The sequence below is a fragment of the Echeneis naucrates genome, chromosome 2 (genome assembly GCF_900963305.1).
Source record: "Echeneis naucrates chromosome 2, fEcheNa1.1, whole genome shotgun sequence".
Lineage (NCBI taxonomy): Eukaryota > Metazoa > Chordata > Actinopteri > Carangiformes > Echeneidae > Echeneis > Echeneis naucrates.
Window position 1 is genome coordinate 2,423,002 of NC_042512.1, and position 18,970 is coordinate 2,441,971.

At 41.7% G+C, this 18,970-nt stretch overlaps 1 protein-coding gene and 6 non-coding genes across 15 annotated transcripts; 5 read left to right on the top strand and 2 right to left on the bottom strand.

Annotated features, from left to right (window-relative positions):
* Positions 1 to 523: 523 nt before the first annotated feature.
* LOC115055872 (centrosomal protein of 70 kDa-like) lies at positions 524 to 18,676 on the bottom strand. Of its 9 annotated transcripts, none has more exons than XR_003841731.1 (11): positions 18,665 to 18,676; positions 10,755 to 10,920; positions 7,910 to 8,013; positions 4,119 to 4,242; positions 2,518 to 2,698; positions 2,111 to 2,286; positions 1,849 to 1,908; positions 1,631 to 1,724; positions 1,442 to 1,549; positions 1,225 to 1,309; positions 524 to 1,090 (listed from the first exon to the last, which is right to left on the bottom strand). XR_003841731.1 is itself a non-coding variant. In XM_029521965.1 (11 exons), exons 4-11 carry the CDS (start codon positions 4,184 to 4,186, stop codon positions 1,049 to 1,051), a joined length of 795 nt encoding a protein of 264 aa, XP_029377825.1. In that variant the 5' UTR covers positions 4,187 to 4,242; positions 7,910 to 8,013; positions 10,755 to 10,920; positions 18,665 to 18,676; the 3' UTR covers positions 524 to 1,048. The 9 variants fall into 9 exon arrangements, 7 of the variants coding, with proteins under 7 accessions (XP_029377825.1, XP_029377783.1, XP_029377793.1 ...); XR_003841730.1 differs by having other exon boundaries at positions 524 to 1,128; XM_029521965.1 differs by having other exon boundaries at positions 1,461 to 1,549.
* trnan-guu (transfer RNA asparagine (anticodon GUU)) lies at positions 13,247 to 13,320 on the top strand. Its single transcript has one exon. It is a non-coding gene; the product is annotated as a tRNA-Asn (tRNA).
* On the bottom strand, positions 14,665 to 14,738 carry trnat-ugu (transfer RNA threonine (anticodon UGU)). Its single transcript has one exon. It is a non-coding gene; the product is annotated as a tRNA-Thr (tRNA).
* trnal-aag (transfer RNA leucine (anticodon AAG)) lies at positions 15,058 to 15,139 on the top strand. Its single transcript has one exon. It is a non-coding gene; the product is annotated as a tRNA-Leu (tRNA).
* Positions 15,427 to 15,508, top strand: trnas-aga (transfer RNA serine (anticodon AGA)). Its single transcript has one exon. It is a non-coding gene; the product is annotated as a tRNA-Ser (tRNA).
* Positions 16,440 to 16,521, top strand: trnas-cga (transfer RNA serine (anticodon CGA)). The gene has a single exon. It is a non-coding gene; the product is annotated as a tRNA-Ser (tRNA).
* On the top strand, positions 18,163 to 18,234 carry trnag-ucc (transfer RNA glycine (anticodon UCC)). Its single transcript has one exon. It is a non-coding gene; the product is annotated as a tRNA-Gly (tRNA).
* Positions 18,677 to 18,970: the final 294 nt, after the last annotated feature.

Sequence of the window (18,970 nt, forward strand, 5' to 3'; positions counted from 1 at the left end):
ATTCTATCAATAAGAAATAAAAAGATACTCTGTGAGGACTATTATATTCCATTATAAATGTTCATGATTTTCATCAATTTAACCGACGCATCACTTTGATGTCACACCCAGTAAAGCTAGAGCTATAATTGATCGATTTAATGTGCTGTTGGTAATATGATCTCTATTCATCATGATTTATTTGATGTAATTTATCTGAATACACAAAGTAATTGAAGCATCAAACTTTATTTTTAAAGAACCCAAACTTTCTCTCTGAAATGTTTCAGTAGAAAGTAACAGAAACATTCAAGTGGGCATTACACTGAAATGTACTTACCTAGTTCAGGAACATCTTGCAGGTTTTTTCATGGCATTGGTCATCTCTCCCAGCCTGGTTCTACCTTATCATCAACAGAGGTACTTTCCATCATGGTACCTTATCATCAACAGAGGTACTTTCCAGCATGGTATCTACCATTAACATAATTTCCTCCACCTTCAATGCTTCAATCATGGCTGCCATCAGAAAACTGCCCAGGAATCAGTCTGGCCATCAGTTTAGTTAAACCTTGCTATAGCTCCTGAATACATTTAGTTCAATCAATGTTTCTGCAACATCATGTCTGTGTCATTTATACATCAAACCAAGCATTAAAAATCGAAATAAAATCAAAGTCATTGATTATTATTATTATTATTGTAGTAGTAATAATAATAATAATAATAATAATAATAATAATAATAATTCAGACATGATTAACCAATTCAAGAATAGCAGCAGAAAAATTATTGAATGATGTGTGATGGTGAAGTTTGGAGGTCAAAATTCAGAAGTCACTGCACCAGATTTTGTAAAAAAAAAAAACAAAACAACAACAACAACAACAACAACAAAAAAAAAACAGACTTGTGCTGTGTAACACTTTGAAACTGAGATCTGACTGAAACTATAAGGTGGTGTTGGGAAAATTTGCAGGAACTTTCTAGATGAACCTTTAGAAGGTGGAGCTGCTGGGCCCAAGTCTCCAGTGTGGGGAGCAGGCTGCCAAACTCAGCCGGGTTTGAATCAAAGGCCGAAGGTTTCTGCTTGTCCAGCCGTATTGGAGCCCTGTGATTGGTCATGACAACACTGATTTCTGTCAACAGCTGGAATACAGAAGTTCTGTTTAGAAAGCAGATTTCACAATATAAACAGAGTTAAGTCCAATTTAAAGACAATATGGAATCAAACAATATACTCACATGGTGATAGTGTTCCAATAAACTGACTCCTCTGGCTTGATCACCATTTTTATCACTGTCATTTGTGCTGTCTTCCTGAAGTAATCTGCAAAAGCAAGCAGTTCTCTTAATTAGTAATGTTGATTACTTCCAAGTTTGGGTCTTTTTCCCCAGGTGATGATGAGATTTGGGGAAAAAAAAAAACATGTGTTGACGACTGATACAACAGCACACGCACTCATATATAACATATGTACTTTGTTTCCAGCTCCTGCTTCAGTTGCTCAACTTCCATCTTCAGCTCTTCTATCTGAGCTCTGCGCTCCCTCTGCTGTTCCCGATAAGCCTGCAAACAGATGCACAGATATCAGCTGCATCTCTGACTGAGTTTAGTGAAGCATGTTTGAAGCACAGTTTATGGGTTTACCTTTAAAATGATCTTGAAAGATGGAGTAATAATGTTTGATGACTTCATTTGTTTTTGGTAAGACTCATCTTTGACAGAACTATGATCCAAAGACCTCAACACACCAAACAAAAAGTTATTTTGGTACCAGAACGCAGGATTAATGCACATCAGCATCAGCTTTACTTTCTTGTCAAGGAAATGTTTACATAACAGCAGTAACTAACAAAGTATGTTACCTGAGCTCATCCAGCAGCCGACTCATTTCATTCTCATAGAACATGATCACATCCAACACCCTGTAGATAGAAGAACAAGAGGAAATGTAGCCATCACCTCACCACACTAAACATTTTCTTTCAGGTGAATTATGACTCAAATTATTCTGGAATCTCTCAAACTTGTATGCAGCAAAGCTTAAACTCTTGGAGCTGTTTTTTCCTCCAGCACTGACACTGCTCAGCTAAAGTAGCAGCCATTTAATATTTCAGTCAGTCTCACTGCTGGTCGGCTGTAGAGTTTTGTCGGCTGATTCTCTTGCAGATCTGCTGGAAGGTCCGACTCTGGCATACTGACAGCCGCTCTTCTTCTTTGATGGTAAAGTAAAGTTTACTCTGAAGCTGAGCTGTTTTCTCCCTCTCTCTGGACAGCTTCAATTTCAGCACAGCACACTGTTTCTGGAGAGATCAGACAAGGTTTTTTTTTTTGTTTTTTTTTTTTAAATCACTGTAAGACCAATTCTATTGGAAGATGATCATTTTCTTATCAGTTCTTTATTAATGTCCCTCTTTTTAACATTGTTTCCTTCAACACAATAATCATTTAGCCAAGTTCATTCACATCATCATTCACAAAAACAAAAATTTCTCTGCCTTTAGTTGTTTGTTGTGTACAACACTTTGACATACTTGTGTTTCTTCTTTTTCCTGCTGAAGCTGCTGTGTGTTTCTGTGATGCTGCGCTTCCTTGGCAAGGTAACGGTCCTCGAGGTCCTGGACTCCGGTCTTCACAGCGTCCAGCAGTCCCTGTAGCGCTGTGGTCCTCTGAGACAGCTGAGCTGCTCGACTCATGTGCTCCTGAACCTCCTCTCTGTAGACACACACACACACACAAAAATTAATTCTCAAAATCCATGGGTAGTTTATTGTCTGTGATGTGTTCAGTTGTCTTTCACTCCCTTTCCTCTTTGAAGGAGATGAATCCAGATCACATTAGTGATGACACCATTAACTATGGGCATTGATATTAAAATTCACAATTCAGAGTGTTTTGAGCTGTTCATGGTCTCTCTTTCTCTCACTGTCCTTCCCTGCCCCCTCATTCTACTCTTAAACCTAACCAGATGAGGTCAGCTGAGTCTGTGATGATCAGTCCAGCTTCCCGTTTACATATTATACAGCACAAAGACATAAGGGGGCATCTGTTGGATACTCATATGATACTAATGAAACTGGATAACAGGAGAACAGGTGGGCGCCAGAGCAGGGCATACATTATTAAATAAACATGTAGAAACATGTAGAGTCCTGTATCTGCCTGCTGTGTTGGATTTCTCCTGGATATAGTTCTAAAGTCGTGACAAGGCTATGACTCTGCTGTTCACATGACAACATATTGTTTTCCTATTTTGGTGGTCATAAAAATCAAGATATATTTGAATGGGTTTATTTTTTTACAGTCCAAACACTGTGGTGTCATCTTCCCTTCATCATTATCTTGTCTGAATGTCAAGGGTCATGGGGAGCCACCTTGCTTTACTAATCACTTTGGCTGAATTTATTGAGGGAGAGGACAGTGTAAGTGATGTCTTCGGAGGGAAAATTATGAAAGCGACAAGACACATCAGAGAAATGTCATGTGGATGGGGACAAAATTTGGTTAGCTACTTTAAAAATGCCCACAGAGAATCAGCAGACAATCAAACAAGCCCACAAGCCTACACTTAACGCCTTGTGACTGAAACTGGTTGTTTACAGTGTAAACTGTGTACAGTTGTTACTACCACAACATAAATGTCATGAATAAAGTTATTCTAATTCAGATAGATTTCAATAACTGTCACAAATGTGGAGACATTAGACTTGACAATGTGAAGAAATTTCCTGCTATGTTTGTGCTAAACTTTACATTTATTCACAACAAACCACCAAAACAAGCCTGGAAATGAGTACAGCATTTTTATATCCATTATACTACTTATCTATGCCAGGTAGTGACTTTGACCAGCAGCTGACATTGGCCCGGTACAGCAGTACACAACGCTAACTTCCAGACAAAAACAACCAGTTACACCTACTGGCAATGAAGAGACACCAATTAACCAAACAGATGTTTTTTGGACTGTAGAAGGAAGCCACAGATGGAATCACACAGGCCTGGGGATCAAACCTAGAACCAAGAAGGTGACAGTGCTAACTACTATACCGCTGTGCTGCCTGAACACTCTTCTACTGGAACACAGGTCTGCAAGTCTACAAGGACTGATGGAGGGGTTGACTGCTCGGCTCACTTGAGGTGGTTATTGGATTTGCTTAGCTCCTGGATGAGACTCTCTCTCCTCTCAGAGTCCATGAGCATCGTCCTCAGTGCTGCCCTGATCTCACCAGCTGACCTCTTGTCCAGCAGAACCAGATCTAACGAAGCATAAAGAGTGATCCAATTTCAGATTAGTCATGCGATCCATGCACAAAAACAAAGTAACAACAAACATTCAAAGTGTACCGTATTTTCCGCACTATAAGGCGCACCGCATTATAAGCCGCACCTTCAATGAATGACATATTTTAAAATTTTTTCCATATATAAGGCGCACCGCATTATAAGGTGCTACAGTAGAGGCTGGGGTTACGTTACGTTACGTTATGCGTTAATGTCCATATTCACAATATGACCAACCTTGTTCAACTGTAAACACACAAAAGAAACACGTAAAGCTCACTTTATCAGTTCATTCCTCATCTACCAATCCCTCGAATTCTTCTTCTTCAGTGTCCGAATTGAACAGCTGGGCGAATGCGGCATCCAACACGCCCGGCTCCGTCTCATCAAAGTCATTAATCGAGTCAGTGTCGCTGTTGTTGTCTGGCAGTTCAGTGACAATTCCTGCCTTCCTGAAAGCTCGGACCACAGTTGAGACTGATATATCAGCCCAGGCATTTACGATCCACTGGCAGATATATATATAGATCAATATCAATATCGATCCATATATAAGGCGCACCGGATTATAAGGCGCATGGTCAGCTTTTGAAAAAATTGAAGGCTCTTAGGTGCGCCTTATAGTGCGGAAAATACGGTAAATCCAAACACACACGTCACTGCTTCAGTCAGACTGAGTCACCTGGTTGCTTTGAGTTGACAGGTGGAGCTTTGAAACTTTGGAGTGGTACTCAGCCTGTTTAACTGTGTGTTACTAACAACCATCACTTTTGTGAATTTCTGACTTTTCAATCCTGGTGCCATTTAGGAAGAGTTCCCAAGTGTGGGACCCTTTGTGAGTTAGTGCCACCAAATAAAGAAAAAGTTGACTCAGTATCCAGCCAACAATTGAATCAAAAGCCCCAATGGCTTCATCAGTTCGTAACACATCAGTCTGACTAGTCTGACAATACAGTGGTGGTAGATGCAGGTATTTAACCTCTGTGGGAGTGTTCACAAAGCTCCCTGTGACAACAGCCCGTAAGTGGATTTTCACTGACCATTGTTTGCGTTTGTGAATTTCTCACTTTTCAATAATGATGCCATTAAGGAAGAGTTCCCAAGTGTGGGCATCTTTCAGTTGGTGCCACCAAATAAAGAATTACACGTTGACTCTGTGTTTATTCAAATATAATAGTCACAGTGCCACATCATCCATTGCCTTTCGTACTGACACTAAATAAAAAGAATGTAAGATTGAATTTTGTGAAGAAAATAAGACAAACAAATGCCCATCTGCTGTGGAAAAATGCAGATAAATCTCAAAAAAAAAAAAATCTGAAAGGTGTCTGTATTAATGTTTTGTTTTGTTTTTTTCCTGGTTTCTCCTGGTAAAAAATGCAATCCACAGAAAAACGTTAAAAACTGTTTTATCACAAGAAGATCAGCTGATCACACAGCCTGTCAAAAAGAAAAAACATGACAATCAACCCGGAGTACCAGTCAACATGGGAGTAATGTTGACTGCATGCCACTGTATGAGCGTAGCCACAGTAGTCTTTGGTTTATGTTATTGTTATGTTTTATATTACAGAGGTTTTGATATTAGTTCATCGTTCAAATCTGCAGCCATTTTGTGGTGTTTAAAATATGAGTCAATTTTGGTCTTACCATTTTTATTTTTGAATTGAAATTGTGAAAAGCAAGGTTGTGTTCCATATTCTCAGCAATGTTTGTTAGATGGACCAAAATAAAACCATTAAATGTAAAGCCGGTAAGTAGTGCGATACTTGGAACGACAGTAAGCACGTTTACTTGACACCTAAAAAAAACGAATTATAGCGTCAATCCAACCAAAAGTGGACTTTTAAAGTACATGTAAACACATTAGCTCAGCTGAAATTGAGCTGAAAATAGTCGGACTAACACACCCAGATAATGTGATTGAAGGTTGAGCAACTGCTGCATGTAAACAGTCAGACTGGAGCTGGAGGAGGGGGATCTGTGAATGTGCTTTAATTTCGGGCAAAGCTATGACCCGGAAATTGAATGGCATTTAAAACGTAAATGCAAATACAAAGCTGCTTGCTAACGTGGCGAAGTAATGTACACATTTACAAGGTGGCCGCCCATTGTCATGCAAGTTTACCTCTGAGTCGCTAACTTGCTAGCTCACCGGTCTTAGCGGATTGAACTGACTTAACTGTGCATGTAAACGTGCTGACTGACTCTATCATATCCTAACATGGTGAGTCGTTTTTCTTTTTTGTGCTGACACTTTCTCCACTGCTGGAAGGGAATCAAAGCCAACGTTGATCCTGCTCTGGATGTAAATTTGCAAAGTTTCATGAAAGGACATTTGGTTTCCCTGTATTCTAACATTAAACAACTTGATTTAGCCTTTTTAATGTGGCTCGCCACCTCTCCACCTGTAATTACCACCTGGTGGTGGTAATTACAGCTCTGCCCTGTCATGCTCCTCCCCCTCCTTCTGCCCCTCATGTAAGCCTGGTGTCAGGAAACCTCCGACCAGAGGCGGTGGTTCTCTGATCTAATGTTTAGGATGCACCTTAAGCATTTGTTTCTTTGACACATTATTTAAATAGTGTGCCTCCACAATATCACATACAAATCAGTCCGATCTATCAGTAATCTACAAGTTTCAGAAAAATGCATCTCAGTTCTGATGTGCTTCTTCTCTCTGTCCACTAGATGGTGGTATCTAAATGTAGGATGTGTTGATTGAGCTGCGATTTAATTCATGTCACATTATTAATCAAACAACTTGTGGCGATTTAATTCCTATAAAAAATGATAATACAATTATTACAATTATATTCACATAATTCCCAACAAGTGAATGCTGCTTTAAACCTTCAATGGCCTCACTGTAACTGGAAATACCCAAGAGTGTGCCATTAATAGGAAGAGTTAAATTCTTTCAGCCAAGTTCATCCAAGGCTTCAGACCAGTTCTGACATGTTTGTTCTGTTATTGCTCAACAGAAGGACGGGACATTGGTTCAAGGAAAACAACTTAACCTTCATCATGAAAGCTGATAAAAATGTGTTTCACTTCAGATTAATTTGTTTCGACCAATTAAAAACATTGTGTTGTGGTTTAACTCTGGCAATTCAAAATCTTTGGTTTACGAATTGAATCTCGCTTTATATTAGAGAAGAAAGAACAAAAAGAAGCGAAGGAGCTATTCACTTCAAATTCCTAATAAAATATTGATAGATTAGGTCTTTAAATTCTCATCTGCAGGGAGAATCTGTGCAGTGCAGATGGCTGCTGCTGTGAGATAAAATAAAATTTAATTTCCCTCAACCTTTAAAAATAAAAAAGCTCCTTACGGTTTTGTTTTTGCCTATTTTAAAATGTTTATCAGTCTTTAATTCAGATCCTGACTATTAAATTTTATTTAAACTCTTTATGCCATGTTTTTCCCTGGATATTGTTGTCTTGTTCATTGTTCAGCAGAGAAAAGAGCTGCCTGCTCTCTGTCCATACTGATTCTTAGTTAACAGGTCGATGAGTTCTGAGGAGTGTCCAACAATAAAAAGATTACAATCAATCTGCTACCAAAAGTAACATGAAAATCTAAGTCAAAAAGCACAATGTGATCACAGTGATCCTCTTCAGACATTTACAGATTCTCACCTGCTGAACTCACTTCAGGTTGATTTAGTCACTTTACAGCTTCATGTGTCAAAGTAACATCTGAAGAGACGAAGCTGCTTATTCTCCCTCGTCAGTCCTGGTGTCTGTGAGTGTAACATCAACAAGACGAGTTTAATTCACTCACCCAAGTTCATCCAACGTTTCAGACCAGTTCAGACATGTTTGTTCTATCATGGCTCAACAATAACACTGCATACCAGTCCAAGGAAATCAACTTATCCTTCACCATGAAAGCTAAGTTGATAAAAATTTGTTTAATTGAAGATTACTTTGTTGTGACCATTTAAAGACCTTAAAAAAAATCTAGTTTAAGTCTATTGATTTCATATATTAGTTTCCTCTGTGAATCCTATTTTATATTAAAATAGGAATAAAGTGAAGACAAATAGGAAATAGGAGATAGGAAGGAAGGTAGATAAACACCCAGTTGCTCAGCTCTACCCGCCTGTTGCACCCACCTAAACAGTGCGTTCATCTCATTCCACCAGTTTTCCGCCAGATTATCTTGAGCATCTTGCAAAGCTTTGTCATATTCATTTCCAGGCTGTTAGGCAGGATTTCACCCTGCCTGTCTCTGACCACATAACCTGACCACCATCTCTCTCTGACTCCTCTGGCTGCTGGCCCCTCACCTCTCCCCTGTTTGCCTGGGTTCCCTCACCAGAGGGGCTTCAGAATAAACTGTTGAACTGTTCTTCTTTGATCTCAGTCTGTACTGTATTTGGGTTCGATCTAAAACCCGTTACAGTCAGTTAGTATTGAAATGTCGACTTTTTGCTTTAATAGGACTGGCGGTTAAAGGTGCAAACCAAATACAAAACAGCACAAATGCATGTTGCTAAAGATAATCTGACAGAAAATGAGTGGAATGAGATGGTTGCACTGATTAGGTGGGTGCAGCAGACGCATAGAGCTGGGCCGGTGAAAAAAGAAGAAAACCAGTGCAGTGTGACGTCTTTGTGTTGATTCTATCATAGTGTACATTTATGACCTTTCCCATGGCAGAGCTAACAAAAACAAAAACATTATTAAACAGCTTTCAGTTCATGACACGCATAACTGCTTCTCATTGCCACTGAGAATTCTTGAGGAAACTCATAATAATGTATTAAAACACACCCAACACAAAAAAAATATCATAGACATTATATATTTATTGTATTGCATCTATACAGCATTGTGACCACACATTTGGGCAGAAAGTGTATCCATGGTTGTTTCTTTCCTGTTCTCTTCTCATTTGAAGTCACAGATTCAGGTTTAAAACCAAACCAGCCTTATTGCCTTATTGACTCACTGAGGATGATTTGTGTTGCATCTACCTGAAGCTTCTCAGTCATCTTGTCTAAGGTAATGTGCTAACATGAGTAACATGTTATCCATTTTACTTGGACAAACCACAGAATGCACCTTCAGAGAACTTAAAAGCAAAGATTCACTCTGCCAACATTGTTTTTGTGGCACATGTTTTTGTGGCAGCAAAGGATGGGATAGTGACGGGAAAATTTAACTGTCGACCAAAAACATCATCTGGAGGAGCTTCAGACCCAAAACTTGAATGAACTTAACCCCTCTCTACACAACACATATGAAGCACATGAAAAATGGTTGGGCGCAGGTCACACATTCAAAACATACTCACACAAGACACACACTAACTAACCTAAATAATACATCCCAAAAACTGAACAATCAAAACTAAGCTCTCTCAAATAAAGTCAAACAATCTCCCACCCTAATCCTCACAGAACTTACAAAAGAACACACTAACAGTTATCCAATCAAATCAATAAAGAAAACAGTGGGGTTGGAGGACGGCCTGTGTGGAGCCTCTGTCAACCAACTCCCAGACAACAATAAATATGAAAAGAACATATTAATACCACCAACTAAATTAAACTAAAACAACTAACAGTAGGTGGTATAAATGAACCCACTGAAACATGGCTCGGTTCAGGAACCATACTAGTTCAGCCACAGTGAGGAGAGGACAAACAAAACAGCAGCCTGTTGGCTGTGAAACACAGACGGCACAGCCACTGGGCAGAGGGCCGTTTCCAACAGCGTGGAGGAGAGGAGAGGGCGCACTGCCAACTCACAACACAGAGAGGCCGAACAGGCTCAGGAAACTGTAAACCCAGTCTGTATTCAAGAAGTCCCAGGAGGGAGCCACACTGACACTGACACCAGAACACACACACACCGGACTGTGAAGATGAGGAAGAGGAACCGGAGGATCCACGTAAACACACAGTAAATCCCCATCTGCCACACAAGAACCTGTTTTATTTTCGTTTATTTTAGTGCTGTTTCCCACACAGATGCAAACATAAGCTCCACCTTTGTTACGCCACTGTTACACTTTTTACATTGAATTTCTAACAGTTTCCTTGTGTAAATTTGAACACTGTGACCGTTTTGGGAGGAGGGAGAGGATGAAGCTCACAGCAGTACCTGCTGCTGCTGATAGAGAACTGCAGAACGATGTGTACTTTCATGAGTTTGATTCCCGGCCAATGCAATGTTACTTTTTCCTCCAACTTTTTAAAAACAGAGCTGCTCTACATGAAAAGCAGCACTGACAGGTCTCCTCCATCTCACTCTTACTTAAGCTGACTTCCAGGCCTAGATGTTGCAGTCTCATTATATGAAAGCTGTGAGTTTGACCCTCACATGGGGTTCACCTGTGCTCATCTGTTCCCCTCACACAGGAAAAGTACCCGGAAGGGACCAGCTTTATTTAAGAGCACAAACAACTAACCCTAACCCAACTAAATAAAATGTACATCAACCTAAGAACACTAAAAAAGAATAACTCACATACCTGCATTGTGGAGAAGAAACATTCACAGGTGTTGACAGGTTTTTCTCCTACATGCCCTCTGTGCTCTGTAACACCATGAACACAGTCACTACATGGCTCCTGTTAGCATCCAGTCTCAATAGCACACTCTGGCGTTATAAGCTAAGTAGCAGCCGAGCAACTCATGCTTCTCTACTTCTCCTCTAATTAGCGAGATTATGCATGAAAATAACAAAATATATAGTTTTACAACTTAACTCTGTGATTACACCAACTTCATAAGTATTTTTATCTAACTTACTTCAATTTGCACAACAAAAACGATAAAAAAAAATACAAAGAGCATCAGAAATGCGTACCTTCCTGGAAGGAGAGTCGCGAGCAAGAGGAAGTAATTAGCAGCGCAAGACGGTAAATGGAGATTACAAAATAAAACATGCATTCTACTTCCGGTGATTCGCAGACCTCCCTCCTGTTTTAAACCTTAACATAAACATCTGTAACTGTAAATTCCTTCCTAAAATATTAACACTCAAAAGAATAAAAGAAAGCATGACAACAAAAAAAAAATACTGTCCTTCAAAATAAGAGTGTGCGCTTCACTGCCATGTTGTTTGTCTCTGAAACCACATCTGTGTCGGTCAACACGTGTGCTCCTCACAGTTGTGTGTCACTTCCTCAAAGGTTTGAAGTGATGTGTGAGTCTGAAGCGCTGCTGCCTTTTGTGACGTCACTGCCATAAAGGCTAAAAGTCCGATCAGGAAGTGTGTCCCTCGCCGGGTGCGGTGGCGCGCGCCTGTAATCCAAGTTACCGGGAGGCTGAGGCTGGAGGAGCGTTTGAGCTCAGGAGCTCTGGGCTGCAGCGGACTATGTCGATCGGGTGTCCGCACTAAGTTCGGTATCGATATGGTGCTCCGGGGGGAGCCCGGGATCACCAGGTCGTCTAAGGAGGGGTGCACCGGCCCAGGTCGGACACGGAGCAGGTCAAAGCCCCCGTGAATAGACGCTGTAGTTCAGCCTGAGTAAGACAGCGGGACCCAGTCTTTATGCTGCCACTATACACACAACACCACCTCATCCTTTATTTTCACTGAAATCCTCCACAAACTGAAGGACTCTCCACCTGGAGCAGAGGACCAGACATCAACAACACAACAGTCTGTGATCTGACTTCATTCATTTTAACATTAGAAAAAAGCTGCAGCTGCCACCAGATCAGGAAAATTAAAATGAACAGATTAAAATAGAATTCATATGTGTTTTATATTTTACTAACTGTAGCAGTGAGCAATAAAGGCATAAACAACAAAATAAAGGAATATTATGTTGTTGGATGACAATTGTGGTGTGCAAAACCATGGACACTATCAATGTTTCCTCCTTCCAGGGCTTGTTGGTGTACAGATATGATTCTCGCTCAGGGTGCAAGAGTTCCCAGTTTCAAATCCTGAACGAGCCCCTCATATGACATTTTGAATGAATTTGCTTTAACTCTTTATGAATGTCTTCTTCTATGACAGATACAGTTTTCCAGCCCATTAATGTTGTTCACCCCTCTCCCCTCGTTTATCGTTGTTCTTTATTGCTCAATCATTTCTGACAAGGATTAATTTTCAAGTCCCACCTGCCCCCCAAAAAATGCCAATGAAATACACCAAGCTCACAATTTTCAAATGTAATGAAGTAACATCAAGTAACATGATGTTCTATCTGTCACCAACTGAAGTGGTCCGTATCATAAAGTTTTTTATCTGTTCTGATGACGATTGGAAATGTCGGTTTATTGTTTATCACTTGTTAGGATCCCCGTTAGCTGTCACTGAGGCAGCAGCTACTCTTCCTGGGGTCCAAATGAAAATGCACATCTGCAGTCAAACAGGTTCAGGTAGATGCAGATTCCTACATTAAAACAAATCACTTTACCATCAACCTCAGCTGCAGTATACACATTGCACTTCCATTACCAGATCCTCTGTATATACATGTATGTCAGAGTGGTGCTGTGGCTTAGCTGGTCAAAGTGTCTGTCTAGTATACAAGAGGTCCTGGGTTCAAGTCCCAGCAGTACTTTGCTTTAGAATGTGACACATTGTTGATATAACAAGCTGGCAGCTGAACCTTTTCTTGCCTGGACAAGCACTGAGCGAGGTGTCGTATTCCACCCTGAACAGGAAATGTTTCAGCTGTGTGCTGCACCTATGATACTTACATTGAGGTAACTCATCTGTACATGTGAGCCATGAAGGCCAGCCCGTACTTTGGCCTGTGAGCTGTGAAGCATTGGACACAAAAACACACAAAGACAACACACGATGCCCTGAGAGACGATACCTGAGCAGGAGAACTAGTCACTGCATGTACAGCTGCTTCTTATCTGGAGTTTTTTTCTGTCATCTATAATAAAGTAGAAAAGAGACACAGCTCCACAGTAACAGAGGTGTGCTGCTGTAACGCTGAGTGCTGGATTCATGTTCAGTTTATGGTTTTAGGCTGTAACAGGAACTGGTCATCATGTCTCTGTGGCGCAATCGGTCAGCGCGTTCGGCTGTTAACTGAAAGGTTGGTGGTTCGAGCCCACCCAGGGACGATCTTTGTTTAATTCACTGGTATTATAGTTCAAACATGGAAGACCGGAGGATTTTTACGTTGATGCTCAGTTATCTCCATCTAGTGGACAGATGGTAGAAGTTGATTCCTGAAAAGAGGAAGTGACTTTTCCTCAGATCAAACTGTTGACGGAGAACGAGCAGCTTCTTCTCTTCACATATTTCCTCACTGACTCAAATAGATGGAGAATGTCATTTATCACTTTCTCCAGTAATGTGTACAATTGTCACTGTGCTGCTCCTGACTCAGTGATGCTGTTGGATGCTTATAGGGCCGCCGTTCTTAAAGTGTGGGCTCTATAATAAGCTATAATTATCCTAAATGTTGCTCCTTTTGTGTCTCACAGAGATCCTGCCTGTTTGGGAGAGCGTTACATTAAAGATTTAAAGGTCCCTGTTTCAATCCTGGGTTTCAGCAGCTGTTGTGGGTCCTTTTGTTCGCTCCCCCAAATGAGCTATTTCAGCACAGCACACAGTGGAAATGACTTCTCATTATTGCTTCCATGACCTGGAAGTGGAACTAAAGGTGTGTCCCTATCACCGGCCTTGATAATGATAACTGAGCACCAGTGAGTGCTCTCCTCCTCTTAGATGAGTCCTAACAACAGCACTCAGCTGTGTCTCTCCCCAAATGAGAAACTTGGTCCATAAAAGGAAGTAAACGTTGTTGGCAGAATTCAAACCTGCGTGGGGAAACCCCAATGGATTTCTAGTCATCACATTAACCACTCGGCTACAACAACCACAGGTAGGAAAGCTCACGTGACTCAACATTTTCCAGCCTGGATAGTTTCCTCCTCAAAGGACAGGGCACCTTCTTGTTGTGATCGATGCCCACATTCTCCACAAGACTTCAGCTCTTTGGAGATACAGCAACAAGTGAACTAAACACAGCAGGTCTCTGGGTGGACTTTGGAGCCTTTTGGTAAACAGAAGCAGGACTGTTGTTGTGTACGGAGCTTTGACTGTTACCAAACTGTTACCTGAACAGGTGAAGGTTCGTTCTGATGGAATGAACTGTTTCTACACAAGCTGCATGAATGTGACACAGAGCTCATGTTTAAAGTATTTTTCTTCAGTACTCTTATTGTGTATGGAGCTCTGACTGTTGACATAAGTGCAGGTGACCTAAATTCAGCAGCATCATCAATGTCCTCATCTCATCCAAAAGGCTTCATCAGACAGATCAGTGTTGCAGGAGCTCAGAAGCTATCTGGTTAGCTAATGCTGCCAGAGCATGCAGGGGATGTAGGTCAGCAGTAGAACATGCACTTCGGTAGAACACTTGCACATTTGTCTATCTACAACATCTTACATTATGAATGAAGCACTGCTGGGATTTGAACCCAGGATCTCCTGTTTACAAGGGAGGCGCTTTGACCAGCTAAGCCACAGCACCACTCTGATGTACATGTAGAAGATGTATATACAGAGGATCTGGTAATGGAAGTATACTGCAGTTGAGGTCTTTCTGCATTCTCCCCTTGATGCGTGGGTTTGAATCCCACTTCTGACAGAAGCTGCTTTTCTTTCACCTCTACTGCTGTAAGGTGTAGTTTGTATTTTCCATGTGCAAACATTAGGAAACATCTAACATTAGGAGCAAGGCAACAACAAAACTGGAACTATTTGGACTGAACTGGATTTGAAACCTTCACTGTTGGACTTTGGAGAAGTGGGTGGTGAACATCCAGCATGAAGTGGTACAGTCATACAGTGGTAGTGTGGCCGAGCGGTCCAAGGCGCTGGATTAAGGCTCCAGTCTCTTCGGAGGCGTGGGTTCGAATCCCACCACTGCCAGTTTGTTTCTTGTAAATGGAAACCAATCCACTAAGTCAGGCACTTTTCATCTCCCTGTGAACAAAAGTTACAGTGACAGACGATACCAACACCAGCTGGGCTGAAATGAGAAACATCACAGTCAGCCTTTTCAGACCCAGGTAGGTTTGGAGGTCTACCAGGTCCAATTCTCTCCAGATCTCCCCAAACACACGCTTCCCCTCCAGGTTTGTCATCTCCAGTATAATTCCCTTGATGGACTCTGGGAAAAAGAGTTGGAAGCTGTGCTGGGAGCTTTGCTGTGTGTGGTTGTTGTGGCCGAGTGGTTAAGGCGATGGACTAGAAATCCATTGGGGTTTCCCCGCGCAGGTTCAAATCCTGCCAACAACGGTTAGTTGTTTTCATGGACCCAGTTTCACATGTTCCCAAGCATATTTGAGAATCTCTGTAATCTGTACAGCCTTAAAATATGACACAGCTGAGTGCTGTAGTTCGGACTCATCTAAAAGGATGAGAGCACTCACTGGTGATCAGTTACCATTTACCAGCTACCAGCAGGCATAGGGGCACACCTTTAGTTCCACTTCCAGATCATGGAAGTGATAATGAGAAGTCATTTCAGCTGTGTGCTTACCAACAGTGCAGAGAATAGATGATCTGACCCTGACGTGATTTGAACACGCAACCTTCTGATCTGGAGTCAGACGCGCTACCATTGAAAGCGCACATCGCGCTGCAGCTCTCAACAGCGGGTGCTGCCGTGAGCCCCGTCCCAAAGCCCTCACCTATTCAATCTATTTATGAAACATTTCAGAAGCCAAGCAGTCCAAGGTGCTGCATTCATTCTGCGGTCTCTTCAAAGGGTCGGTTTGAATCCCATCGCTACTAATTACCTCTATTCCTCTGAATGTAACCTGTTTACAACATCAGTTGAGTGTGATGACTGAGCTCTTAGGGAAACACATCACGGGTTCTAGGTCTTCCACGTGAATGCCTTTTATAGCAGGCATTGCTTCTTAATGCTGAAATGAGAGATAAAAAGCTATGTCGGAAGTTTCAAGGTGCAAACACAGTTTGTACTAACAGTTAATTGAGGAATCAGCTGAATGAGGACAGATGTGACTTAAAGCACAACAAAGATCTTTCCCAGAAGGCCCTCAGACAAAGAAGCTGGGTAACAGCACAGACTGTCAGGAGTGGTATTTGAACCTTTAATTCCAGAGGAGACTGTCACCTGAACACAGCACCTTCAAAAGTCCACAGCACTCTGCTCAGCTTTTTTAGTTTTTTGTGTATTTCTACTTTTCTTGCGGCTCATGTAGTTGTTGTGGCCGAGTGGTTAAGGCGATGGACTCGAAATCCATTGGGGTTTCCCCGCGCAGGTTCAAATCCTGTCAACAACGTTTAGTTGTTTTCAAGGAGCAAGTTTCCCATGTTCACCATCCACTTATCCAAAGTCCCACAGTGAAGGCTTCAAATGCACATCTCTCACAGTGTTATCATGCCAAGAGAAAGAACTCACTGATTCTGACAACGGGACATTACCATGGCCCAGTGACCACGTGGCCTAATGGACAAGGCGTCTGACTTCGGATCAGAAGACTGGCAAGGCGTCTGACTTCGGATCAGAAGACTGAGGGTTCGAGTCCCTTTGTGGTTGATGGTGCCGAAAGGAGCACATCATCTGCAAAATCCTCCAGATACTGACCTGGAACCCAAAAATAACGGCACCACAGCAGACCTTCTTCTGCTGTGTTGCCGTTATTTTGGCCTCCATGTGCGATCTTCATCCTCTTTGGCATGATGTTTGTGTTTGTCAGTGTGTTTCGCTGTAATTCTCCTGTGCATGTACTGTGATGTGACTCTGTCTGCCAGCTGGTATTTACATGGAATTATGGGGAGCCAATGACATCACAGTCACTTCAAAGGCAACTGAATCATTTCAAAGGCGATGGAATCTTGTCCCAGTAATGTCTTATAGAGCAGAAGACAGAGTTTTGTTTTTTAATTATGTATTATATTATCTTCTACCCACGTTCATTATTCTGATTGACCACTAGCGTGCAGTTACAGTCTATTGGTGTAACACATCATGGATTCTAGGTCTCCCACATGAATGCCTTTTATACCAGGTATTGCTGCTTGAAGCCGAAATGAGAGTGAAAAAAATATGCAGGAAATTTCAATTTGTTAAGTCCCTTCACCTGTAATACACCACTGACCAACCAAGAAGGAACTGGAACCCTCAGTCTTCTGATCCGAAGACAGAGGCCTTGTCCTTTAGGCCACGTGATCTCTGCACGTGGCCCTTTTTAATGTGCTGTTGTTAGTTTATCATCTGATCTTGTAATATTTCATGGCTTCAACATTCATCAGGATGAAGGCAGCATCGAGCACCAGAGGTCAGTGTTGGCCATGACCTGAGATCAGATCCACCTTCTGTGGAGGAGATCTGGAGATCTGGAAAATCCAGCTTGGGAAGTGCCCTTTGACTTTGTTCTGGCTTTGGCTCTCTGACTTTGTTCTTTCAGGAGAAAAACAGATCAGTCAGATGGGGCGACAGGAACATGAACATGAGTCCTAAATATCTCTTTGCTTCAACATTCATCAGGATGTAGGAAGGGATCTGGAAAAGGTAAAGTCCTGTTCAGTCAATGCCTCACTGTGTTCTTCTTTCTGCAAAGTGGAATCAATAAAGTTTTGTTTCAACACGTCATCGTTTAAATGTTGGTTGTATTTTGCATTTGTCAGTTGAATCCACAGAGTCACTGAAATGATGAAGTAAATCCAGGAAAGGAAATAAATCCAGAATCTTGTGGATTCACAAGATGATATCAGGATCTGACCTTTTCCTGTTCCATCACTAACCATCAAAGGAGATGCTGATTCTGTGATGTCACAAAGGTTCTAATGACATCAGAGAGATCAAAGACAAAGAATTAGTTTACTTTGATTCATTTAAAGTGTGGATAATGTTCGGTCATAAATCCAGCCACATGTGAGTTCCCATAACCAGTTTCATAACCAGTTTTGAACCTTCACATGCAATGGTGGTATAGTGGTGAGCATAGCTGCCTTCCAAGCAGTTGACCCCGGTTTGATTCCTGGCCATTGCAGTTTAACTTTTGCCAGAGGAAGGTTAGTCTTTTCTCTACATTATTCACAGTAATGGAACTTTGTCTGCATCCATCCAAAGGCAAGCAACATAAAGCCAGAGTGTTCAGACAACCACAGCCAATGCAAAAACCAAGACAGAGCCCCCCCGTATAACCAAGAAAAACAAAGATGGGCGGTTCGAAGGTACGAAGATGGGTGGACTTCAGCACGAGCAGTCCTAATTGACAGAATAGAATAAGTGATTACCACAATACACCATAAGAAAACGAAAAGGACTGTCACCCTGGAGACCATGACAACCTCAAGTATGGGACACCAAGCACAGCCCTGCTGGACGCCAACACCCACCAGAGAGAAGTTCACCTTATTGCCATATAATGATGGGATGGCTCCATACTCCAGAACATCCCTGTGAACCCGGTCATACACCTTCTCCAGATCAAATCTTGGTGTTCCACATGTCCAGTATAATTCCAGTGAATAAGACAAACCACTTCCCTTGGTGGTCTCAAACCACCATCCTTTCAGTTAACAGCCAAACGCGCTGACCGATTGCCCCACAGAGACATGATGTTGCAGCCTGCTGTTCCAACTACACACAGCAACAAGTGAACTAAACACAGCAGGTCCCTGGGTGGACTTCAAAGTCTTTCAGCAAACAGCTGAACACATTGATAATTGTGTCACAGAGAGAGGTGAGGGACAAACTCTGTGATCATTCTATCCAATTTTGAT

Bases quoted from the DNA above. Each gene is read 5' to 3' on its own strand.
- LOC115055872 (XM_029521923.1), bottom strand. From the start codon at position 4,186: ATGCTCATGGACTCTGAGAGGAGAGAGAGTCTCATCCAGGAGCTAAGC. The intron at 1,725-1,848 runs GTAACATACTTT...TGGTGTGTTGAG, and splicing joins CGGCTGCTGGATGAGCTCAG to GTCTTTGGATCATAGTTCTG. The intron at 1,310-1,460 runs GTACATATGTTA...TTGCTTTTGCAG, and splicing joins AAGCAGGAGCTGGAAACAAA to ATTACTTCAGGAAGACAGCA.